Genomic DNA, 22,788 nt, shown 5'->3' on the forward strand with positions numbered 1-22,788 from the left:
TCCCCCGCCCTTCCAGCCACGAGGGAAAACCCTAGCAAGAGTCCGCCTCTAGTTTTCTTCGGATTGGTAGAAGCCGGACCAGGGGGCGGGCGCTGCCGGACTACTCTGCGGGCCGCGATTGGCTGCTGGAACCCCTGTGCAGCCTCCCACCGACTCCCGGCCGTGCCGGAGTCGGGTGGGTCGGCAGCTATAAAGCTGGTGGCGGAGGGGAGGCGCCGCGTATTGGCCTTTCGTGGCTCACTCTTTTCCACGGCCACCGCCCGGTCACATTTGGGTGAGTGCCCCGCGAGGAGGAGAGCTGGGCTGCTGCGGCGCCGGGCGGGGTGAAGCCTGGGCGGAGGCGGTGTCCTTGACTAGGCCCGAAGGAGCTGCAGCTCCGTCCGGGTGGGGCGGACGCGTGGACCCGGCCCGGGAAGAGGGGGGCGCCGCGAACAGGGCCGTGCGGGGCCTCCCCTGCCAGGGGCCTGCGGCCGACTGCGGCGGATTTGACGAGGGGCTGCGGAGTGGCGGGGGGGAGAAGGCGAAAGGGCGTTGAGGGCTAGGGTTCTAGTGACATAGTCAGCCAGGGGCTGGAGGTGCCAGGGACGTGGCTGTGATCTCCTTGAGGGGTTTGGGGCTGGGGAGGCGCATCAGGAGGGGACGAGGAAGGAGCTGCGCTGCCTGGGCGTTCCCAGAGCTTTGGGTTAGGGGTGGACGCCGAGGGATGGGGAAGATCACGCCTAATTAGATGGAGGCTTGTAGGTTGGCAGGGGGTGTGTCCTCTTGCAGCCACATCTAGAGAGTTGCTGGGAGAAAGGGAGGGGGCAAGCATAACTTTTCTTCCCCAGCTCAGGTTCAAGAAAGCATCAAAACCGTGATTTAACCTGACTGAATACTTGGGCTGTTGACTGCTTCATATCTCACAGATTCCTGCCTCCCACCTTCCCGCCTCCATATTTTTTATGCCCATATTAAGGAAGAAATGGGTTTCCTTGGTGTTCTGAAATCCCGTACCCCTCCCTCCTGCTAAGAGCTTCAGGGTCAGCCTGACCTGATATGATGTAATGGGCAGGCACCCAGAGGGCCTTCACACACAGTGGGGTTTTGGGTTAAGCCAAGTATAAGGTGTCTTTGAAAAACGTGTGTCTTTCTTTGACCAGTGGTAGAGAAAAGGATTACTCTGACCTACCCTGGAGGAGGGATTTGGACAACAGGTAATGAGGTTGTCTCTGCTTGTCATGTTTGCCCTGTGGCCTTGGCCTTAGACCATCCCAGGCTTCTTTGACTGCCCACCTCTGCCGCAGCTCCTTTCAGCGGCTGATGTTCTTGTCAGCCTGCTGCAGTAGGATGATGTGCTCTGGCTGCTGCTGAGTACCATTTGCTCCATCACACTGATGAATTGTGAAAAACAATGCCAAGATAAAGGACGAAATTAAGACAAATGGAAGTGTTCGTATAGTTAACAGGTTTTTCCTTCTGAGATGGAGTTTGGACTTCCATTGTGCAGATTCTGTTAGAGTCAGATTGAAAGTCCTTAGCATGGATCTGTCCAAATGGTTCTTTGTATCTTGAGACCTCTAAGCAATTTGTTTTCTTTCTTTGAGCAAAACTTTGTTTTTTAAGATTTCATTTATTTTTGTAAGGGTAAGGAGGGCAGGGATAGCGTGTTTTATGAGAGAGAAGAAACACTTTATTTTCTGGTGTTTAACCTTTGTAGGTCTCTTTCTCCTAAATTAGTAGGTTTGCCCTTTATTCAGTTCTAGTGTAATCAGTAACCCCAGTTCGTAGGAAGATGTTTCCAATGGGGAGAAATTATGGGATATTTTGTTTGGGACCATAGAAGGCCATGTCATCTGCTGGCTATTTCTGAGCCTTGCTTTTGATTTTGTTTTCTTCTTACATATTCCTCCAGAGTGCTTTTACATCTTTCTCTTAACTGCAGGATGGACTTTAAGATATTTTTTTTAAGATTTTATTTATTTCAGAGAGAGAGAGAGAGCACGAGTGTGGCAGAGGGAGAAACAGGCTCTCTGTTGAGCAGGGAGCCCGACGCGGGGCTCGATCCAGGGCCTCTGGGGTCATGACCTGAGCCAGAGGCAGACGCTCGACCGACTGAGCCACCCAGGTGCCCCAGACTTTAAGATTTGTTGATTGAGATTATAGATAGCTATTTCCTCAGTGCCCTAGAATTATTTAAAACCATAAAGCAGTGGAACTGCATGAGGGGAGATATAGTTGAGGTTCTGGTTTGAGGAATTTGATGGGCTATGTATCGAAATCTATAGTTCCATGTGCAAAAGAGCAGAGGCTTATAATTTTATGTTGGGTTACTAACAAACCAAATATCATAGAAGGGTGTAATTTTTATTTTTAAGATTTATTTATTTATTTTAGGGGGGTTGCAGAAGGAGAGGGAGCGAGAATCTCAAGCAGACTCTCCTGCCGAGCATGGAGCCCTCAGTGGGGCTTGATCTCACAACCCTGAGATCATGACCTGAGCAGAAACCAAGAGTCAGACACTTAACCAACTGAGCCTGTGTGATATTTTATGTCTCTCAAGATGGTGGTACAGATTGAGAAGGTTGAAAAACATGTTACCCAATCGAATGAGAGTATAGTAGGACTCAACTCAAATCTATTCTTTCTGAGACATCTTGATATGTGCTGATGCTCACTTGCTGTCTGTCAACTGAGTGTAGTTAGAGCAGTAGAGGAGAAGCTAATTTTTCAAAGCCTTCATCTTTGCAAGTCTTGTGATTGGGGATGTGTGCCTATGGAAATGATGGTAAGAACAGCAAATGTTGTCTTATTCCATTTGGATCTCTTACATTTTTCAGTAGAAAGCCAATTTGCTTAAACACTTTCTGAGCACTGTTTGGTGCAGCAGCTCATTTAAAAAGTGATAGCAAAAAGAACTTACTAATGAGGGCTGCTACAAGTACTCGAATCTAAAAGATTTGTCTTCTATGATAACTCCAAATTTGGCCCCTCAAAAAAATGGCAGTTGAATGCCCGGTACTCCCAAGATCTCAAAGGGATTTCAAAAAAATCAAAATACAGCCCCTCTCCCATCAGGAGTCTAGGAATCAAGTGTGGCTAGGAAGACTGCCCATAACTAGTTTTCTTTGAGAGTAAACGATGAGGACTTTGTGTGAATGACTTATACCTGCTGTAGAAGTGCGGGGCCCTGATTAGAAACTTGAGGAAACCTTCTTGGAAGAGGTAGCTTAGAACAGGACCTTGAAGTAGGAGTAGAATTTATAAGCAGCCCGGGAACTCTGGGGAGAGCCAGGAATGTCTGTTTTTTACTGAGAGAACTAGACCGGAGTGTACGGGCATGCGCAAAGCCTTACCAGTAGTTGTACTTGCTTGTTCCTAAGGAGGAAAGGTTGCCAGCTTTTTCTCATTAAAAAGGATGTCCTGGATTTCTCTCCTGTTAATAGTGAAAAATATCAGCAGGTAACTGCTTCTGGGTCGCCATGTACCTAAAGGTGTGCTTGATGCACTTCTCTGACTACTTGTTTGAATCAAGGCTGAGGAGAGATCCAGAAGAAGGAATTCAGAACTCTGAGTCAACCCCAGGAGAAAGCATCATTGCATGAACCGGGCTGGTGGGGCCTAGCAGTCTCCGCATTCTTCAGTGTTTATCTTTGCCAAAGCAGGAATCCCTATCCTGTGGCTCCAGAGGCTCCAAACATGCTTTGTGGTCACCTGCCCAGTCGCTTGCGATTCATTACCTGCTTCCTGCCCTGGCCCCCTGCCCTCCATCCAGTGCTCTGAAAAGACCTTCTGTTAGAAAGAAACTGATGCCCTGGGGGAGACGGTGGCAGCGCTGTTTCAGTCAGGATAGAGAACCCTCCTAGCAGTTGCAGAAGAGGAGGGAAAGCCTCCCCGCTTTCTAATGGCCTATTTCCAAGAGTGGCATTTACCGCCTCCATTTCCATCCCTGGTCTCCAGGCCTCTCTTTCTCCCGAGAGCTTAACTATGCAGCAGTCTTCTGTGAATCTTCTTTTCTTCACTTTCTTTCTTCTTTGCTCTAAGGTCCTCCCCTCTCTCTCTCCTCCTCTTGCCCCCCCTTCCCTCTCTCTTGCCCCTCCTCCCCTTCTCCCCCTCCCCTCCTCTTCTCTTGGCCCGGCTCTCCCCAGTTGAAATAATCAAAATTGAAAGAGGGAATACTGGCAGTTCTGGAGAAATTTCCTTGATGAAAATAGCGTCAAATGCATATACCTACATGGTTTCAAGAAGAAATATTACTAAGTTATTTAGTCTCACCATGGAGGGGGAATCATGTTTTCCCCTCACCAGTGAGAGCCAGTCCCGGTGGTCTGCTTAATTTGCAAGTTACAAAAGCGTAATTCGAGATAATAAAGAACAAAATAAAGGTTATTTTCTCAAAGTATATGTATAATTCTGTAATCAAAGAGGTTTCTTGGAATGTAGAAGTTTTTATCTTTTCCTACAAAACTCAGGGTTTATTTATTTGGGGGGCAGGGTCAACTTAATGAAGTAAGGAACTGAATCTGTAAAGAGCTCTTAAATGATCTAATCATGTAAAAGAAAGCTTACTAAATTATTTACTAAAAGTAATTCAGAGTACTGAATATAGTCTCTGGTTAATCAGGCAAGGGCAGAAGCTAAATTTGCCAGCAGTTAAGTAGAGAGCAAAGGTAATTGTGTTTTCATAAAGCATAGAAACTGTTGTCTCAAGTAACAATCCTTCAGAACAGATGGACTGAAGAAAATGCTCCAGTGTCACTTTCCTTTTTTATTTCCACATAATTTAAGTGATGCGAAAGCTTAATGCTCTTTTTTTTTTTTAAGATTTTATTTATTTGACAGAGAGACAGCGAGAGAGGGAACACAAGCAGGGGGAGTGGGAGAGGGAGAAGCAGGCTTCCCGCGGGGCAGGGAGCCCAGCACGGGGCTTGATCCCAGGACCCTGGGATCATGACCTGAGCTGAAGGCAGAGCTTAACGACTGAGCCACCCAAGCACCCCGCTTAATGCTCTTTTATCTTGCTATCACATGCTTATCTTTTTAATACAAGCACTGTAGGGAAAACCACTTTTAAAAGGATGGGGAGGGTGGAGGTAGACATGTTGAAAAGTAGGAGCATAAGATTTAAATAAATGAGGGTAATTGGGTCTTGCTACAGAGATGCGTGTTTTGTTGAAAAATACTAAGAACTAGGATAATGATGTATTGGTACTTTATATTACAAAGTGTAATTCACATATTTTATCTTCTCAACCATTTGGGAGGGCAGTTTAACTCCATTTTATAGATGAGAAAACTGGAGCTCAGAGAGGCACACATTGCTAAAGCCACAAACTCCTAAGGGTAGAGCAAGCTCTTGTTTCGTTTTGTTTTGTTTTTTTTTTTTGTTAAAGATTTTATTTATTTGAGAGAAAGAGAGCATGAGTGGGGCAGAGGGAGAAGCAGACTCCCCACCGAGGACCCCGGGGATCATTGACTGAGCCACCCAGGTGCCCCTAGAGCAAACCCTTGAATGTGGGAGTCTCATTACTCCAGAGCTTGCTAGTCCAGTACAACTTATTTATATTCCTTTCCTTCAGTTCTTAATAATTCAAATTTAGTAAAGACAACTAATAACTCCCCTAGCATCACAGTTGGTTTCAAGCCTGAATCAGTGATATGAACCTTGTATGTCAGTTCATTCATTACCAGGACTGAACCTCCCACTCTAAGCACTCATGAAATTAGGGGGAAAAAGTTTTAAAGCTTTAAGTACCATTTTTCTAAGCAAAATCAAATTCTGTTCTATGCATTGTAATGGGAAAAAGAAATGTTTATTTTAACTTATTTTGAATTGGAGTCATTATTTGAATTTGTGCGGTGATTTATGACTTTAAAAGAAGTTCTTATTTGAAATTCCTAGTGCCTGAAGGAGGAAACAGAGTGACAGACCTGGAGACTGCAGTTCTTTATTCCTCACACAGGTATGGCATCCTGTCATGCTGCTAAAGAAAGCCTTCCTCTCTAATGGAAGGGGGAAATTTAATTTTTATCCCTGGGCAAATACCCACTTGTGTGCCCCACACATTCTTAAAACCCATTACAGAGTTATGTTTCTTTAAATATTAGTTAATGCCATCGTGCTTTGGGAGACTGTCCAATTTTTGTGATGATTAGACTAATGTTTGAAATCTAGAAACTAATTTTTTAAACTTTTTAAAGAAAATTTTAAAAGAAAGTTTACACATTTTATTATAAATACAGAGTCCCCATTATCCTTAGATTTTTTTTTTTTTTATTGTGGATACAATGCTCTGAAAAATAGTGAAGTACCTTTTTATCAGCAAAAAGTTATGCAGGTAGTTTTTTAAACTGTCAGATTTTTAAACTATATTCTATTTAGAATTTTTTTTGTGATATTTAGTGAATTGACTGGAATACCCCATTGTGTATGGAGTTAACGCCATAATGTGAACATCTCAGATCTTCAGCTGGCCTTTTTCTTATTGTATCTGGCCTACTTCAGAGAGCATTTGAGAGGACAGCATAAGAGCCTACACTTAATAGGATGGTTAAAAGTAGAGATTACAGATCACGAACTATATCAAACTTTTTGTTGTTTGAAATGCCATGGAAACAATTACTTCCCGGTATTAATTTTCCATTCTTTTCCTACTTAATCTTACTCCTCCTTAATTTCAACCAAAAACTATTTCAAATTGGACAGCTTTTTATCAGGAATATAATGAGAACATCTTGGGCGTCAAAACCCCTCAGAGAATGAGCAATATCGACTGAATTAGATAATGTAAACATTTTTTCCACACTAAGATCAGAGTCATGATTCACTTTCAGCTCGATGTGTGTGGGTTAGTTAGCTACGTTTTTTTCCCCCAAATGAAATAAGGCACTTATTTAACCTCTCAGAGGTTTAAGCATAACAGAGTTATGCCTTATTTCTTAAGTACAATAATATAAGAACTGATCAGAGCTAGTCAGATTATGGTAAATATGGATTAATTCTGGAATCAAAGCCTTGCATTGTGGCTTTTAATAAACTGGTTTATATGTTCAGGAAGATTGTATATACTTGTCCATTTTATTTCCAAAAGCATTGCAAGCTGCTGGGCAAGGCAGAGAAAATCACACTGTCCTCAGTGTGTTTGGAGCAGTTTGAAGAGTGGAAGGAGTCCGAAGGGATAACCCTGTGGGAAAAGCTGGGAAGGTGGCTAATCCCCCTGCTTCTGGTTTGGCGACTTAGAGGGTAGCATATAGGAGGGGTTCCTCTTACAAGGATATGGACTGGTCTTTGGTTTTGGACACTAGTTGTAGAGCTCTTTTCTATGGATTATGCAGAGGACTTAATCTTGTTTTACTATAAAATTAGAATCTGCCTCCTGACATTTTAGTTCCTTTATGTCTTTATTTCAAGGTCGGTATAGCACAGTTTAGATTACCATAAACAGATAGGTTTTCGTGGAAGATGGGAAAGGGTAGAACAGAGTAAAGAGGTGATTCTCTATTCACTTAGCTGATTGGACAGTGAGCCTGCGAAGTCATAAACCAGCTGAGGCTAGAAATCTGGGAGCCATCCTAAACACTTCCTCCTTTTGCTGGCTTCTAGTCAATCACAATTTCTGCCAGTTTTTTGCTTCCATAGCTTTTGAAGCTGTCCCTTCTTCCCCCTCACGTCATAATTGCTCTAGTACATGACCTGTCTTATCTGGACTGCTCTATCTGCCCCCTCACCCAAACCCGTTCTCCACACGGTACCAGTGATTGTGCAAAATGGTGACTCTCAAGCTTTTTTGACTATGACCCTCAGTAAGAAATGTGAACATCTCGGATCTTCAGCTGGCCTTTTTCTTACTGTATCTGGCCTACTTCAGAGAGCATTTGAGAGGACAGCATAAGAGCCTACACTTAATAGGATGGTTAAAAGTAGAGACTTTTAACTTTATATCGCAACCTAGGATAGGTGTGAATGATCTAAACATTTTTCATGGAAAAATTCTTAAAGTTACTGTGTCCCGTGCAATTTGATGTTTTCTGTTCTTTTCTACTATGTTTTAAAAGATGTTCGCCATCCACTAAATTGATTCCAGAGTTGGAAAAACATTGACCCGCACACGAATATGACCATGTTACTCCTGTCTGAAACCCTTGATGGCTTCTTACTGTCTTCATGAAGCCATCGAAGCCCCTTGACAGCAGCGCACTAGAGCCGTTGTGACCTGACTCGGGTCTAGTTCTCTTGACCTGCTTGCCTGCTCTACTCACTGGGTCTCACATTTCACTTCAGGAAATCAGTAAAACTTTTCATAGCTCTTTGTACTCTGCCTTTTTGTATGTTGTCCACCTGTTGAAAATCTCCTACCACTGTTTGCTTCTGCAGAGCTTTACTGATTACTCCTTACTCATTCTGAAGACTCAAGGCAGCACCAAGAAGCCTTTCTTCCCACCCCTTCCCTTTCCTCCAGGCTGGGTTAGGTAGTTCTCATAACAATGTGACTGTCTCTGTTGTTTTACTTGTTTATTATTAGGTGTTTGTATCCTACACACGGAGATGGTGACTATTTGAAAGGGGAAGGGTTATCGCCTATGAAACTTATCCCAAATGTTTGGCATGTAACATGTTGTCATTGTTTGAATAAATGAAAAAACATAAATAAGATTCTTATATTTAGTAGGAAGATTCAGTGGTATCCCTTGGGAGCTTTAACTTAGATTTTGTGATTATATTTCTAGGTGCTTATTTTTTAGGTTTTAATATACTTATAACTTTTTAAAAAATATTTTATTTATTTGTCAGAGAGAGAGGGAAAGAGCACAAGCAGGGGGAGCAGCAGGCAGAGGGAGAAGCAGGCTCCCCGCTGAGCCAGGAGCCCGATATGGGACTCGATCCCAGGACCCTGGGATCATGACCGGAGCTGAAGGTAGACGCCTAACCGACTGAGCCACCCCGGCATCCCAGGACACTTATGACTTGATGACCTATGAGCTAAGGGTAGATTACATGATTTAAGGATAACCTCTCTGCTTTAGATGTTCTCTCAAGATTTCAATAGTTAACAACTCACCAAGGCAGTAGTCTGTAATTTCATTATACCTAATACTATACCAGAGTTTGCACAAATGATATAAATATAGGATTTGACTTTTCATTTTTAGGAGTCAAAGTCGTAGTTGGTAAATGCTAAAGAACATTGGTGAACCAATAGGACCCAGGTAACTCTCCTAAGCCAAGACCTTTAGGTGAATGAAGACCTGAAATTCTGTCATGGAAGGTGCACCTTCCAGTTAATGCAATGCCTAAAACGGAAATTGAGTTGTAGAAGTTTAAATGGGGAAACAAATTCTTTCTCTAAAACTAATGGGCTGTGCCATTCTTCGAAGCCTGACACCTTGGTACTTCGGACTCCTGTGCTACCTAGGGCCGGGTAGACTGCCCATGGAACTGCTCACAGGAGAGAGAAGATGGGAGACGAGGCTGGCTTGTTTTTGTCAGTGGCGGTAGCGGGAAGGGCAGGGGAGGCGGGTTGAGGCTCCAGCTCCACAGCAGAGGTCCTGGTCCTAGAAGCTCCGGAAGCTTCTGTGGGAGTGTGAGCTCTCGGGGTCTAAAGAGCCCCCTTCCCCCCTTGACTCCTCTGGCCCTGCCAACAAGTTTGTAACCAGTTCCCTGTATTAAATTCTCCCCTGTTTGAAGTATCTAGAATGACTTCTCTTTTCCCGATGAATACAGTCTCTAAAGAAATTGAGGAGGCTCTGATAGGTTATGTGACTTGCCCATACGCACACAGCAATGCTCTTGAGTGGCTCGCACATTTATTTTACTGTTAGCAAATAAATCTAGACACTCCTGAAAGTATTTACAGTGTGGCAACAGTCTTTTTTAGTGCCCTTTTTAAAAAAGAGGGGGGTGGTTTTAAGAGGTGTTACCTAGATGCCACACAAATAATATGTGGATTACCAGTTTTCAAATGTGAATCAGAGTTTTTTTTTTTTCCCCCTGATTTAGAAGCTAAGTGATACCTTGTGGTTCTATGATCATTTATTGCCTATAGACTAGCTGTAGAAAGTATAGGATATTTGTATATGACCCTGTGTTGTGTCCTAGAACTTACTTTTGCTTAAAATTTTCATCATTTGAGTTGTGGGGGGCTTCTTTATAACAGGGGTTTGTAGAGATTTACTTGGTAGACTTCTGTAGTGTGGCTTTTCTACTTGCTGAAATTGTTTAGATCATTGAAGAATGCAATATATTTATGATGAATGACTGACTGACCGATTTAAACTTTCTTGGGTGGCCAGGAATAGATCAGGTACTTGGATTCTGATTTGTGGACCATATTACTAAATTGTCATTGTATTTTATCTTGCAGTGTTTTACAATAGAAGAGTCTTATTTGAGTTTTCTTTACCTTTAATAATCCTGTCTTAAATCTAAAGAGACCTAGGTGGGGTTTTTGTTTGTTTGTTTGTTTTAAAAGATTTTATTTTTAAGTACTCTCTCCACCCAATGTGGGCTTGAACTCAAAACCCTGAGATCAAGGGTCACATGTTCCACTGACTGAGCCAGCCAGGCGCCCCTGAAGAGGTCTAGTTTTTAAAAAGTGCAAATCTTTCTAAAAGATGGTAATTTTAAATAGTAATATTCCATTCATACTGTAATTGCTACTTTCACATATTAAAATTGCCCCTAATATAGTCAGTGGTATTGTAATAGCATTATATGATGACAGATGGTAGCTACACTTACCGTGAGCATAGCATAATGCATGGAGTCGTCAAATAAAATATGTTGTACACCTGAAAGAAATGTAACATTGTGTGTCAACTATACTTCGATTAAGAAAAATAATAATAAAATAACATCATCCTAAACAAAATATACTAAACTTAGAAACTAAATTAACGTTTCAGGCTGCAGTTGAACTTTAAATGTTGATTTCTCAAGTTTGACGATCTGGAATTTATAACCTAAAACAGTGTTTTCTTCTGTTTTTCTTTCTAAAGCTCTTTCACCATGCCTGGGTCACTTCCTTTGAATGCAGAAGCCTGCTGGCCAAAAGATGTGGGAATTGTTGCCCTTGAGATCTATTTTCCTTCTCAATATGTTGATCAAGCAGAGTTGGAAAAATACGATGGTGTAGATGCTGGAAAGTATACTATTGGCTTGGGCCAGGCCAAGATGGGCTTCTGCACAGATAGAGAAGATATCAACTCTCTTTGCCTGACTGTGGTTCAGAATCTTATGGAGAGACATAGCCTTTCGTACAATTGCATTGGGCGTTTAGAAGTTGGAACAGAGACAATCATCGACAAATCAAAGTCCGTGAAGACTAATTTGATGCAGCTCTTTGAGGAGTCTGGGAACACAGATATAGAAGGAATAGATACAACTAATGCATGCTATGGAGGCACAGCTGCTGTCTTCAATGCTGTTAATTGGGTTGAATCCAGCTCTTGGGATGGTATGTTACATGTTACTCCAAAGAAACTCTCCCTGAGGATACATAGGCCCCAATGACCTCTCAGTGAATGCCCCATGCAGACTTACCAGTTATGCTTGTTTGAGTATGGTCAGAAATGTAGCTCTTTCAACTTATCTGAATTATAAACGGGCTATCTTTATCACATAGGACAAAATTATAAAAATTTAGAATTTTTTTTGCTTTGCCAAAAATGAGAAAGCATATTCTAGGAAAATAGAAGACTTCAGTGTATATATGTATGATACTTACAGTGGTGATTGCCTTCTTGTGTATTAACAAAAATCCTTTTCAGGACGGTATGCCCTGGTAGTTGCGGGAGATATTGCTGTATATGCCACAGGAAATGCTAGACCTACAGGTGGAGTGGGAGCTGTTGCTCTGCTGATTGGGCCAAATGCTCCTTTAATTTTTGACCGAGGTGAGTGTTCGGGAGAGCATTTCTTTTTTTTATTAGCAATGTATGCTGAGGAAGTTGAAAATACACATAGAAGCTAGTACTTACTGAGTGTTCATTAAATGCAGGTACTACCTGCTCAGTGCTTTATATGTGCTAGCATATTTGGTCTTTATAGCAACTTTATGAGCTAAGTAATGTCATTCTCATCTTACAGAGCAGTAAAATGGGTTTGAGTAATAAAGAGTAACTTGCCCACAGTCACTCATTAGTGACAAGTTTAATTTGTTTTCAGTTCAGTAGAGCAATTGTGATCTCCCAGTTAGAGATAGGAAACTTGTATAAAATGTTGTATATCAAAGGAGTCTTAGGCCTGTCCATGGATATTGTTATGTTTCATTTCAATTACATGTCGGTTTCACCTTGTGATTTCCGTGCTGCAAGTGGCAAGAGTTGACTAGATAGTTTAGGAATGTCCCCAGATAATGCAATCTGCTGACTAACATACAGTCATCAAGGAGCAGAAATAATGTCATCTTCCTTTTTTGTTCTAATAGGACTTCGTGGGACACATATGCAACACGCCTATGACTTTTACAAGCCTGATATGCTTTCGGAATATCCTATAGTAGATGGGAAACTCTCCATACAGTGCTACCTCAGTGCACTAGACCGCTGCTATTCCGTCTACCGCAAAAAGATCCGTGCCCAGTGGCAGAAGGGTGGGTTTCATCCATGTGCCTTGGTTTGGGTATCTGTTGAGGGGGCAGTGTGGTGTGCTGAGTGTCTTTAGTGAGATAATACTTTGTGGGCATCCTTCATTAGTGTCCTCAAACTATTTCTTCCTCACCCACCAGATTGCCTTTCCCCACAGATTCGGGGAATGTGTAATTTAGGGATACAGGGAAGCTTTGGAAATGAGGTATATCTATGCAAAAACGCTTATTTAAACTTACCCCCAGTAAAAAAAAAAAAAAAAAACTAGGGTGAAAGAAAGTAACTTGAATTATTTTCATCTTTCGAGGGAGGTACCTGTACAAGGCTTTAGTTTGCAGCTGTGATCCAGAGCAAACTCTAGTGAAAATAAATTACTGAAATGACCCCTTTCCTCCCACAGATTGTTTGCATTTGACCTGTGAATTAATACTTGCTTTTCCAGTGTCCTCATTAATCTCTGTCTTTAACCCTGAAAAAGTTCTTGAGATACTCAAAAGGACAGCATTTGAATTAGTGCCATTAAAACACACAGTATCATATAAATTAGGCTTTTTCCATAGACCAACTTTGCTTTATAGAGGTTGTAAGAGAGGGTTAAAAAAAGTAGTGAATAATGTAATAAGATTCATAGTGGCCCTGGAGAAGAAGCATTCTTGCAGCATGTAAAATGTCACACTGTTTGCCAGTATTGAACAGGACAGTGATTTTCTGACGTTATCAGGCCCCACAGTGAGAAGTACACTCTACCTTGTCTGTACGTGCTCAACTCACCCAAAAATACCATGAAAACATTTACCATGCCACAAGTTACGCAGTTTGCTGTTTTCTACCCTATTCTATTTCATTTAAAAAAATACCCGAAGATTTAAAAAAAAAACTGGCCCCAACCCACTAACTGAATTACAGACTCTTAAGACTCTAAAGTTTGAAAACAGTGATGTTCTGTCCCTGGATGTCTTTTTGATATGCATTTTAAGCCCTAGAGGTATTTCATTATACAGTATATTTTTGTTGCTGTTTAAAGACAGAAGAACATCCTAGCCTTGTTCTAAAATCAGACTTCAAAAGTTAGTGTTTTAAATGAATTTCATAATTTCTTTGGGTTTCTCTTTCAGAGGGAAATGATAAAGATTTTACCTTGAATGATTTTGGTTTCATGATCTTCCATTCGCCCTACTGTAAGCTGGTTCAGAAATCTCTAGCTCGGATGTTGCTGAATGACTTCCTTAATGACCAGAACAGAGATAAAAATAGTGTCTATAGTGGCCTGGAAGCCTTTGGGTAAGAGAAGTTTATTAGGATTTTTTGTCTTCTGTGTGTGAATATTTTACCCATCTGTTAAACTATTCTTTTTATAGACATGAACACTTTAAAAGAATCTTAAAAGTCTTCAAGTCTAAGCCATTTATGTCATCAGTGAAGAAACTGAGTCCCAGAGAGGTAGAAGCATATCTCCATGAATTCTTTAGTCATTTCTACTCATATTTTCCGTATTTTGTCCTTTTCGATCTGTTCCCGTTGTCACCATGATAGTAGAGCCCCATGAGTGCCTGTATTTACTACGACAGCCTCTGAAAGCTCTCCTGCCTCTCTAGCCCCTGTGCCCCATCCCGTCCTGCAGCCGCCAAACTGAAGTCGGCTTTCCTGCTTCTTCCACATTTCCCCACTTGTAAGGCTCCCTAACATGCCATGCTTGTTAAACTCATTCTGTCCCTTCTGCATCTAGTAAAACTCTACTCAGCATTTTGAGACTCGGCTCCTGCAATATCCTGACTTTTGTAACTAAATAGACATAACGATGGACTTGAAATAGTAGTGTATTCTGTTTGCTGACGACAGAGCTTTTGTGAGTTTATTGACCCGTGAGAATGCAGTTGTCTTAACTTGATAAAAAGCTTTGACAAAAAGGACGATATGTGTGCAACTGTTACATCTTCCCTGACAATCAGCACGTTGCTACTTGGCTTTTAATAAATAGGCAAACCGAATCGTACACGCAGATTAGAATATTAGTTACGTCAGCTAGTATAATAAAAATGTAGTCTTTGAACATTGTAAGATGGCCTTTTCTAAATCTTTCAGGGATGTTAAATTGGAAGATACCTACTTTGATAGAGATGTGGAAAAAGCATTTATGAAGGCTAGTTCTGAACTCTTTAATCAGAAGACAAAGGCATCTTTGCTTGTGTCAAACCAGAATGGAAATATGTACACATCGTCTGTGTACGGCTCCCTTGCTTCTGTTCTAGCACAGTAAGTACATAGTTCCTCTGCCTCCTCTCATCGGGGGCTGTTAGATTTTGAACACCAAAGCTGGTGGCAGGCATGTTGGTGGCAGGTCACCGGGTGACATTTTATTTCCAGGTTCTCTAGCCTGCTGTCCGTTGACTTAAAGGATGAGTGGGACAACGCTCCAGTTACTCCCGAGTACTTCGGCTCATGCTGGCCTTCCTGGCTGCTCTTTGCATGGTTGTCTTATTCTTGACCTGCAGTTGAGCTGTAAATCCCTAGTTGACAAAGTAACTTATTTTATGGCATGGTAACTTTCATAAGCCCCATCATTCCCAAAGAGACAGAAACTCTTGTTTTCAATCTGCTTATTGTAAAGCTTCAGGTCAGCTTCCTAAGGCTACAGGATGAATTTTTACTCCCAGCTTCTGTCTTCCCACACATTATAGTTTTGGATCAGTGAGACTTTTTATTGTTCTTTATTTTTATTTACTTATTTGTAAAGATTTTATTTATTTATCTGAGAGAGAGAGCGTGTGCGCGTGCACACAAGCTGGGGGAGGGGCGGCTCCCCGCTGAGCAGGGAGCCCCATGCGGGGCCTGATCCCGGGACCTGATCCCGGGACCCCGGGTCCATGACCTGAGCCGAAGGCAGATGCTTAACACTGAGCCCCCAGGCGCCCGTTGGGGAAGCTGTTTCGTAGCTCTTCTTCCCCTACACAGGCACTCGCCTCCGCAGCTGGCAGGAAAGAGGATTGGCGTGTTCTCTTACGGTTCTGGTTTGGCTGCCACCCTGTACTCCCTTAAAGTCACGCAAGACGCCACACCAGGTAATGCCGACTCTTCCAGCTGGAATGTGTTGGGAACGCTCCATGCTGAGTGCTAAGGCTGACTCAGTGGCCTTCTCAAGGGAGCACTGGACTCCATCCCATAGAGCATTACATTTGTGTCTTCATCACTTCTTTCAGCACAGCCAGATTTTTACTCTGTACTCTAAGAATCTGCCTTAACCGGGTAAATGGCAGGATTTTGTCCGAGTCAGGATCTCTTTCCTTTTTTCCCAGTCAGAAAAAAATATATAATGAGCTTAAAAAATCTCTTAATGGCATTATGTTTGACTTTTCCTTCTTCAGCAAGTAACTTTAATTTTTACCTTTTATCTCGTTCGTAAAGCATTTATAACCAGGGAGATGATGCAGGCAGGGAAAGGGAATGTGTCTGTCTAATGCAGGCAGCTATTGAGTCTGATCATATGACTGAGTAATACCAAATCTTTCCTTGTTGGTTTGGTCTTATACAAGATATCTAATTTTTATAGATTTATGGTTCTGGCTTATATTCCTGAGCAGGAAGGAGCAAAAACATGGAGAAAAACTGATGGAACACTTGGCATTACTTGAAAACTGTGTCATGGATTGACCAGAGACAAGTTATTTATAGTTTCCAATCCCATCTATTTCCTAATTTGTCTGCTGGCTGACACTGAACAAATGTCTAGTCAGAGATCATAGGAAGCTGCGCCAAACAGATACCTTTTTTTCTTTCGACTAAATAGTATCTGGTGGTTCTATAAGAAATGATAAGTTGTCTTTCCATTTGGCAGCATCCTGTTCAGGTTTTGGGGTATGCCAGTTTTGTCTTTTTCTCTTTTTTTCATTTAGAGAGAGTGTGAGGGGGTGTGGGGAGGGGGACAGAGAGAGAGGGGGAGAGAGAATCCTAAGCAGGATCCACACCCAGCGCAGAGCCCGATGCGGGGCTCAGTCTCACGACCCTGAGATCATGACCTGAGCCTGAGTCAAGAGTCAGACACTTAACTGACTGAGCCACCCGGTGCCCCTACTTTTGTCTTTTAATATTGGGATTTACTGTTTTAGGGTCTGCTCTTGATAAAATAACAGCAAGTTTGTGTGATCTTAAATCAAGACTTGACTCAAGAACTTGTGTGGCACCAGATGTCTTTGCTGAAAACATGAAGCTCAGAGAGGACACTCATCACTTGGGTAAAAATATTAAATTTTGTTTAAATATATAGGTATACACCCAAAGCCTATCAGAGAGTGCTAATAACCTGAAACATGTTACATATAAGATAAGGGTATCTAGGCTTTATTCAGTACTAATCTGATGTCAGTGAAAATTGTGGGGAAATAGGTAACTTCTTACCTCTAGTTTTACGGGTGACTTGTATATCATAACTAATTTTTCATGTTCTCTGCCTTTCCTTTAGTCAACTATATTCCCCAAAGTTCAGTAGATTCACTCTTCGAAGGAACATGGTACCTAGTCAGAGTGGATGAGAAGCACAGGAGGACCTATGCCCGGCGCCCCTCTCCCAGTGACGACACTCTGGGGGAAGGAGTGGGACTTGTCCATTCAAGTACAGCCACTGAGGTAGGTAAAGCGCGTCGTGTTTGCTCTCGGCCTCTGACAGGGTAAGAAATTTCCATCCCCAGATCTCAGGGCTTAGGGGACCTGAGGTTGAGCCACGTAAAGGAATGTCGATAAAGCAGAGTCCTTCAGAGCAAGGGATTTGGCACTGGATTCCCGCTGTGCCATTTTCTAATTTCTTAAATTACTAGCAGTTTTAAAACCTTTTATTTATTTAATTGCCAGAGAGAGACACAGCGAGAGAGGGAACACAGGCAGGGGGAGCGGGAGAGGGAGAAGCAGGCTTCCCGCCGAGCAGGGAGCCCGATGCGGGGCTCGATCCCAGGACCCCGGGATCATGACCTGAGCCGAAGGCAGACGCTTAACGGCTGAGCCACCCAGGTGCCCCAGATTACTAGCATTTTTAAAACGTGCAGTAAATACTAGGTTCTGTTAATAATACCAACATTTAAAGGAAGACTGGTGTAGAGAGAAGGCCCGTCATGCCTGCCTGAGGGCAGAATTTGGAGGCCTTCTCATCTCTTCTCAGGCCATTGTCAAATCTGTCTACAGATTGTGAAGAAGTAACACTAATAGTAATAATTTGAATTCCTGTTATATGCTAGGAACTTTATTTACATTTTCTAATTTAATCCTTACAAAATCCATCTTGAGGTAAATGATACTATCCCCATTTTAGAGACAAAGCTGCAAGAAAGTAAATTGCTTGCCAAGGATCATGGCCACAATTCAAACTGAAAACTTTATAACCCCGAAGTTGTTTATTTTATCTGCTCAGCACAGATTTGATGAATGCATAGTCTTGCTTCTTGCTATTACACCAATTAGGTAGCTAGGCAGGCCACCAGAGTCAGAGCTGGGGATGCGAAAGTAACAAGGAGAATACTGTGTACGGTGGCTCTCTGTGGCCTTCTCTCCCTTGCTCTGTATTTTTATAATAGCTCCATTAGAAAGTAAAGAATAGCTATTTAGTTCCTTCCATGAAAAGCTCTAGAGAATATACATTTAGCATAAACCTCTCCAAAATTGTCCTTTCTCAGTTTTTTGACTAGAACTTGGCACCATGACTCTTTAAAAAAAAAACAACACACACACACACACACAAAAAAAACAACAAAAAACAAACAAAAAAAACTTCAAGAGTCAACAACTTTGTTTTCTTTGATTTTAGCATATTCCAAGTCCTGCCAAGAAAGTGCCAAGACTCCCTGCCACAGCAGCAGAACCCGAAGCGGCTGTCATTAGTAATGGGGAGCATTGAGATACTTCCGTGAGGTGGAAGACTTCAGTGTGGGTTGGGTTGGGGGGTGTACGGGAACAGTTCTGGGAACGTGGGATGTCTGGGGACAATTGTAAAGGATTACATGTTGTATGACTTTTTATGTGACTGACATGGAGCCTGGAAAACTATCGTGTTCTTGGGAAAGTCTCTTTGCTCAATTTGCTAACGTGCTTCCTCTTGTGGTCTAGCCAATGCTTAATGTACGGGAATGTTTAAGGGCTCTGTAAACTTCATACCTCTCTGGCCATTTGTATGCATGAAGCTTAGTTTTTAAATGTGCTTTGATGAAGTGTGCTTCAGGTGAAGAAAGCAGAGGTACTAGTCTCCAATTTTAATTTTTTTAAACACGAAAGAATTTTGTACTTTGAACAAACAAGCTTACTGAAAGTACCTGTGGTTTTTGAAAAAAAGTTTCTAGTTTAGGGAACGTAGTCTTAAAATGTGATACGCACAAACCCTGTTTAAAAATGGCAAGACAAACATGCTCTTTTTCTATAATTTATAAATCCTGAAGAGGGAGAAGAGATGGGATGGTAGCACTGGTTCTGGAAGCTGGAATGTTGTTTCAACTCCCGGCCGGCAGTGGCGAGTTATTGCCATGAGCTCTGTGAACAGAGAGATGCTAGCATTGAGCGGGCATCTGGTACAGACAACGGGGCACGTCGGGAAGCTACGGACGTAGCTGTGGTCCACTCCGGTATCATTGGTTCAAGGTGGAGAGGTCAGCGGAGCGGTGTATGAGGAAGTTGGTGCAAGCCTTCTTTGCACCTTAGTTTGAAGAATAAATAAAACACTTTCCTGGCTGCCTTTTAAAATTTTAAAACAAAATGGAAGGATGGGGTGCAGGGCATTGTTAGGTTACCTCTGATGCTTCAGTGTTATAAATTCAACTTAAAGACTGACAGCCTAAATTCATGGTGTAAGTATTCTTTTTCCTTTCTTTTCCCTTTTTTTGGGGGTATCTTTTCAATGAACATTAAAAAGTACAACCCAAGTTTTATATAGTATGACCAGCGAAAAAAAGTATTCCATTTCAAGGTCTGGAAGTAGGATTTATAAAGCATTTTCTTTTCAGACTGTCACATTAAAAAAACAACAAAAACTAGCACATGGGATGAATAAGCTGATGGGTTAGACAGTTTTGTAGATTTTCTTGGTGCTGATCTATGACATGAGCCTTATAGATTGTAAAATAGAGATAGTTGGAACTAATGTACAGAACTAAATTTTTTAAACTTGATTTGCTGTTAAATTCTGTGAAGTTTCAGTTATCTAAAACTTACACAAATATGAACTGTAATGTTTCAGACTGCAAGGTAATATGTAATGTAGTGTTTGTAAAATACTCTTGTCTAATATTAACTAGTGGTATTTTGATTTGTACAGTCATAATTTGTTAAAATGACTTCATTTTAACATCCACTGATGTAGATTAATAATGTAAGTTCACATTTAAAGATTAATGGGGAAGTGGTGCATGTCATACTTTCACAAGTATTGGGAGTTTGGTATGTTTTGAAAAGAGTAATTTAACTTTTGGGTGTCAGGAAATGGGTTTTTGTCAAATCCCATTGCCGGCAATGGGCAAGCCCAGTAATACTGGCACAGCATTAACTGTACACCTCATTAGCAGTGAGGTGAGTAACTTTGAATAAAGTTTTAGAGAAACATTTCAGATATTTGCGTATTCTTTTTCCCTCTTGAACTAACAGTTTAGTCAAGAAATCAGCTAATATGCTATTTTTAAATATGGGTGTTTCATTTCTATTCATTCACTCACTAATTTATTCAGTCACCTTTTTTGTAAGATTTTTGTATTTATTTGACAGAGAGAGAGCACACAAGCAGGGGGAGCGGCAGAGGGAGAGGGAGAAGCAGGGGCCTGACGTGGGACGCGATCCCACGATCCTGAGATCATGACCTGAGCTGAAGGCAGATGCTTAACCGACTGAGCCACCCAGGCACCTCTGTTCATTTATCATTTAACAGACATTTGAAAACCTGATATAAGCAAGATACTCTGAATTAGAAGATATATGGTCTTGGCTTCAAGGAGCTATTCATCTAGTATAGAAGAATTTGTACTGATAACTTATTATTCTTAAACTTCAAACAAAGACATTAACTCCCAAATTGGGTAGGAAACGTGTGTAAACTTTGCCGTATGTATTTATGAAGAGAATTACTATGTTTTCCTAAAAACAACCTAAGATTAAGGGTTGCCAAGTAAAGATTAAAAGCAAATTAAACAGCCCATATAGAATGGCCTACTATCAGTAAGAGCCTCCGACCTAAGAGCCACATGTTTTGTTTTAAGATTTATTTATTTTAGAGAGAGAGCATGAGCAGGGGAGAGGGAGAGGGAGACTCTCAAGCAGAATCCCCACTGAGCGTGGAGCCTGACCTGGGGGCTTAATTCCATGACCCTGAGATCATGACCTGAGCCGAAATCAAGAGTTGGACACTCACCCAACTGAACAAGGCAGGCGCCCCTAAGAGCCACATGTTGATGGTGCTCGCAGGGGTTTTATAGAGTTTTTGCAGTGGCAGTAACACTGGATTAGGTCACCTCTAAGGCCTATCCACTCTCAGGATTGTATGAATTAGGAATTAACCCAGATTATTTTCTAGCCCCGTTCAGCTCACATCATCATGTCAAGTGTAGATTCAATACTTAGTGATAATTTCTTTTATTTTCTGGGCCAGTCTATCCCTCTGGGTCATTTAGAAAATGGGCTAGTGTTCTTTCTCTAAGGTCACTTTTGCAAATTCTTCTATCCTAATTAATGTGCTCTAGGAGTTCTATCCTTCCCTCTCTGCTTGTTGGAATTTGTGCTTTCTCTATTTGGGCACTTAACTTTTTTTTTAACCTTCTGGGTTTTTGTTTTTATGAGCACTAATGAGTAAGTTTAAGATTAATAGATAAAACTCAAACAGATGCAAACAGCTACTTTTGATCCTCCTGTGACTCAGTTGAAACACTTCCTTTTTTTTTTTTTTTAGATTTTTAAAAAATTTATTTGACAGAGAGAGAGCGATAGCAGGAACACAAGCAGGGGGAGTGGGAGAGGGAGAAGCAGGCTTCCCAGCGAACCGCGAGCCCGATGCGGGACTCGATCCCAGGGGATCCTGGGACCATGACCTGAGCCCAAGGCAGACGCTTAATGACTGAGCCACCCAGGCTTCCCGGTTGAAACACTTCATGTCTGCTATTTGAAATGTCCTGAAAAAAACACTAAAGAGGTCAGAAGAGCAGGGACCGTTAACAGGATCTTTAAATAATTTAGAGCTAGGTAATGACATAAAAATGAACACTTTAAAATTTCTAGCAACTACCTTTTTCTATTATGTTCAATTAGCCAACATATAGTACATCATCAACTGAATGGGAAGAAATCTAGCAACTACTTTTAATTGAACCCTGGTAGAATCAGCTACCAGTTAAACACTAGCCTCATTTTTTCACTAATTGGTGGTCAAAGTAAATAGTTGACCTGTGATTCCTCCCCACCGCCACAAAAAATTATTATAAAGGTAGTAATTTGGTGCTGAAGATCATGAATACCAATCCTCAGAAAGTTTATAGATCATCAGGGCTCCAGCTTATAATAATAAAAAATACATTTTCATTTTAAATGTTTAGAAGTAAAAAGGAATTCATCTTTGTCCAATTTAATCATTGTGCAGGCAGCTATAGTTAAAAAGAGAATAGAAGTTTTGTTAGACGAATTTTGCAAAAGTGTCCCCGTGCCCCCATGTCTTTCAGATACTGTTAAACTAGCACCTCCAACCCATCTTAGCAAAACTTTGTCGATCTTTGGGGCCTCATCTCAAGAGTTGCTTCCTCCTTGAAGGCTGACTGGACGGCCTTACTCTGCAGTAAGCACATTTCACCCTATGTATCAAATTTCTTACTCAGGCTTGCAAACTCCGAGGGGATCTGTTCTCTGCCTACTTCAAGTCAGTACCACACTTACCGAGGCTCACAATGTTTTCATCTACCCTGTCTCCTCCATTCCTCAAATGTGCCAAGTTTATTCTTCCAGCCTTAGAGCCTTTGGTCTATATATCCAAACCCTCGGGCCCCGGATCAGATGTTCTCTGCCCTGCCTTCAATTCCAGCCACAGGTGTGGTAACTGTTCCCACTCAGTCTTCGACCAGAATCTCAGAGAAGACCTAGCACCTTCCTTTGGATTCCTGCTTCGTACCTTTCACGTTAGCTTCACTGTGATGTGGGATTCTCACAGAATTCACTTGGTACAGTTTCATAGCCTGGAAGTACAGAGGAATTAAGTTCCCGTGGAGCCACCCTTGACCAATAGTGGAC

The 22,788-nt window shown here is 41.8% G+C and overlaps 1 protein-coding gene across 2 annotated transcripts; it reads left to right on the forward strand.

Moving 5' to 3' along the window:
- The first annotated feature begins 145 nt into the window (after positions 1–145).
- Positions 146–20,135, forward strand: HMGCS1 (3-hydroxy-3-methylglutaryl-CoA synthase 1). Of its 2 annotated transcripts, XM_028097993.2 has the most exons (11): positions 146–274; positions 5,879–5,939; positions 10,972–11,429; positions 11,743–11,868; positions 12,402–12,566; positions 13,677–13,842; positions 14,644–14,814; positions 15,514–15,620; positions 16,665–16,790; positions 17,018–17,181; positions 18,350–20,135. In XM_028097993.2, the coding sequence occupies exons 3-11, from the start codon at positions 10,982–10,984 to the stop codon at positions 18,437–18,439; spliced, it is 1,563 nt and encodes a 520-aa protein (XP_027953794.1). In that variant the 5' UTR covers positions 146–274; positions 5,879–5,939; positions 10,972–10,981; the 3' UTR covers positions 18,440–20,135. The 2 variants fall into 2 exon arrangements, with proteins under 2 accessions (XP_027953794.1, XP_027953793.1); XM_028097992.2 differs by lacking the exon at positions 5,879–5,939 and having other exon boundaries at positions 191–274.
- The last annotated feature ends 2,653 nt before the right edge of the window (positions 20,136–22,788 follow it).

This window comes from Eumetopias jubatus, unplaced genomic scaffold (assembly GCF_037043125.1).
Source record: "Eumetopias jubatus isolate StellerSeaLion01/CBP00866 unplaced genomic scaffold, mEumJub1_p1.0 scaffold_5, whole genome shotgun sequence".
NCBI lineage: Eukaryota > Metazoa > Chordata > Mammalia > Carnivora > Otariidae > Eumetopias > Eumetopias jubatus.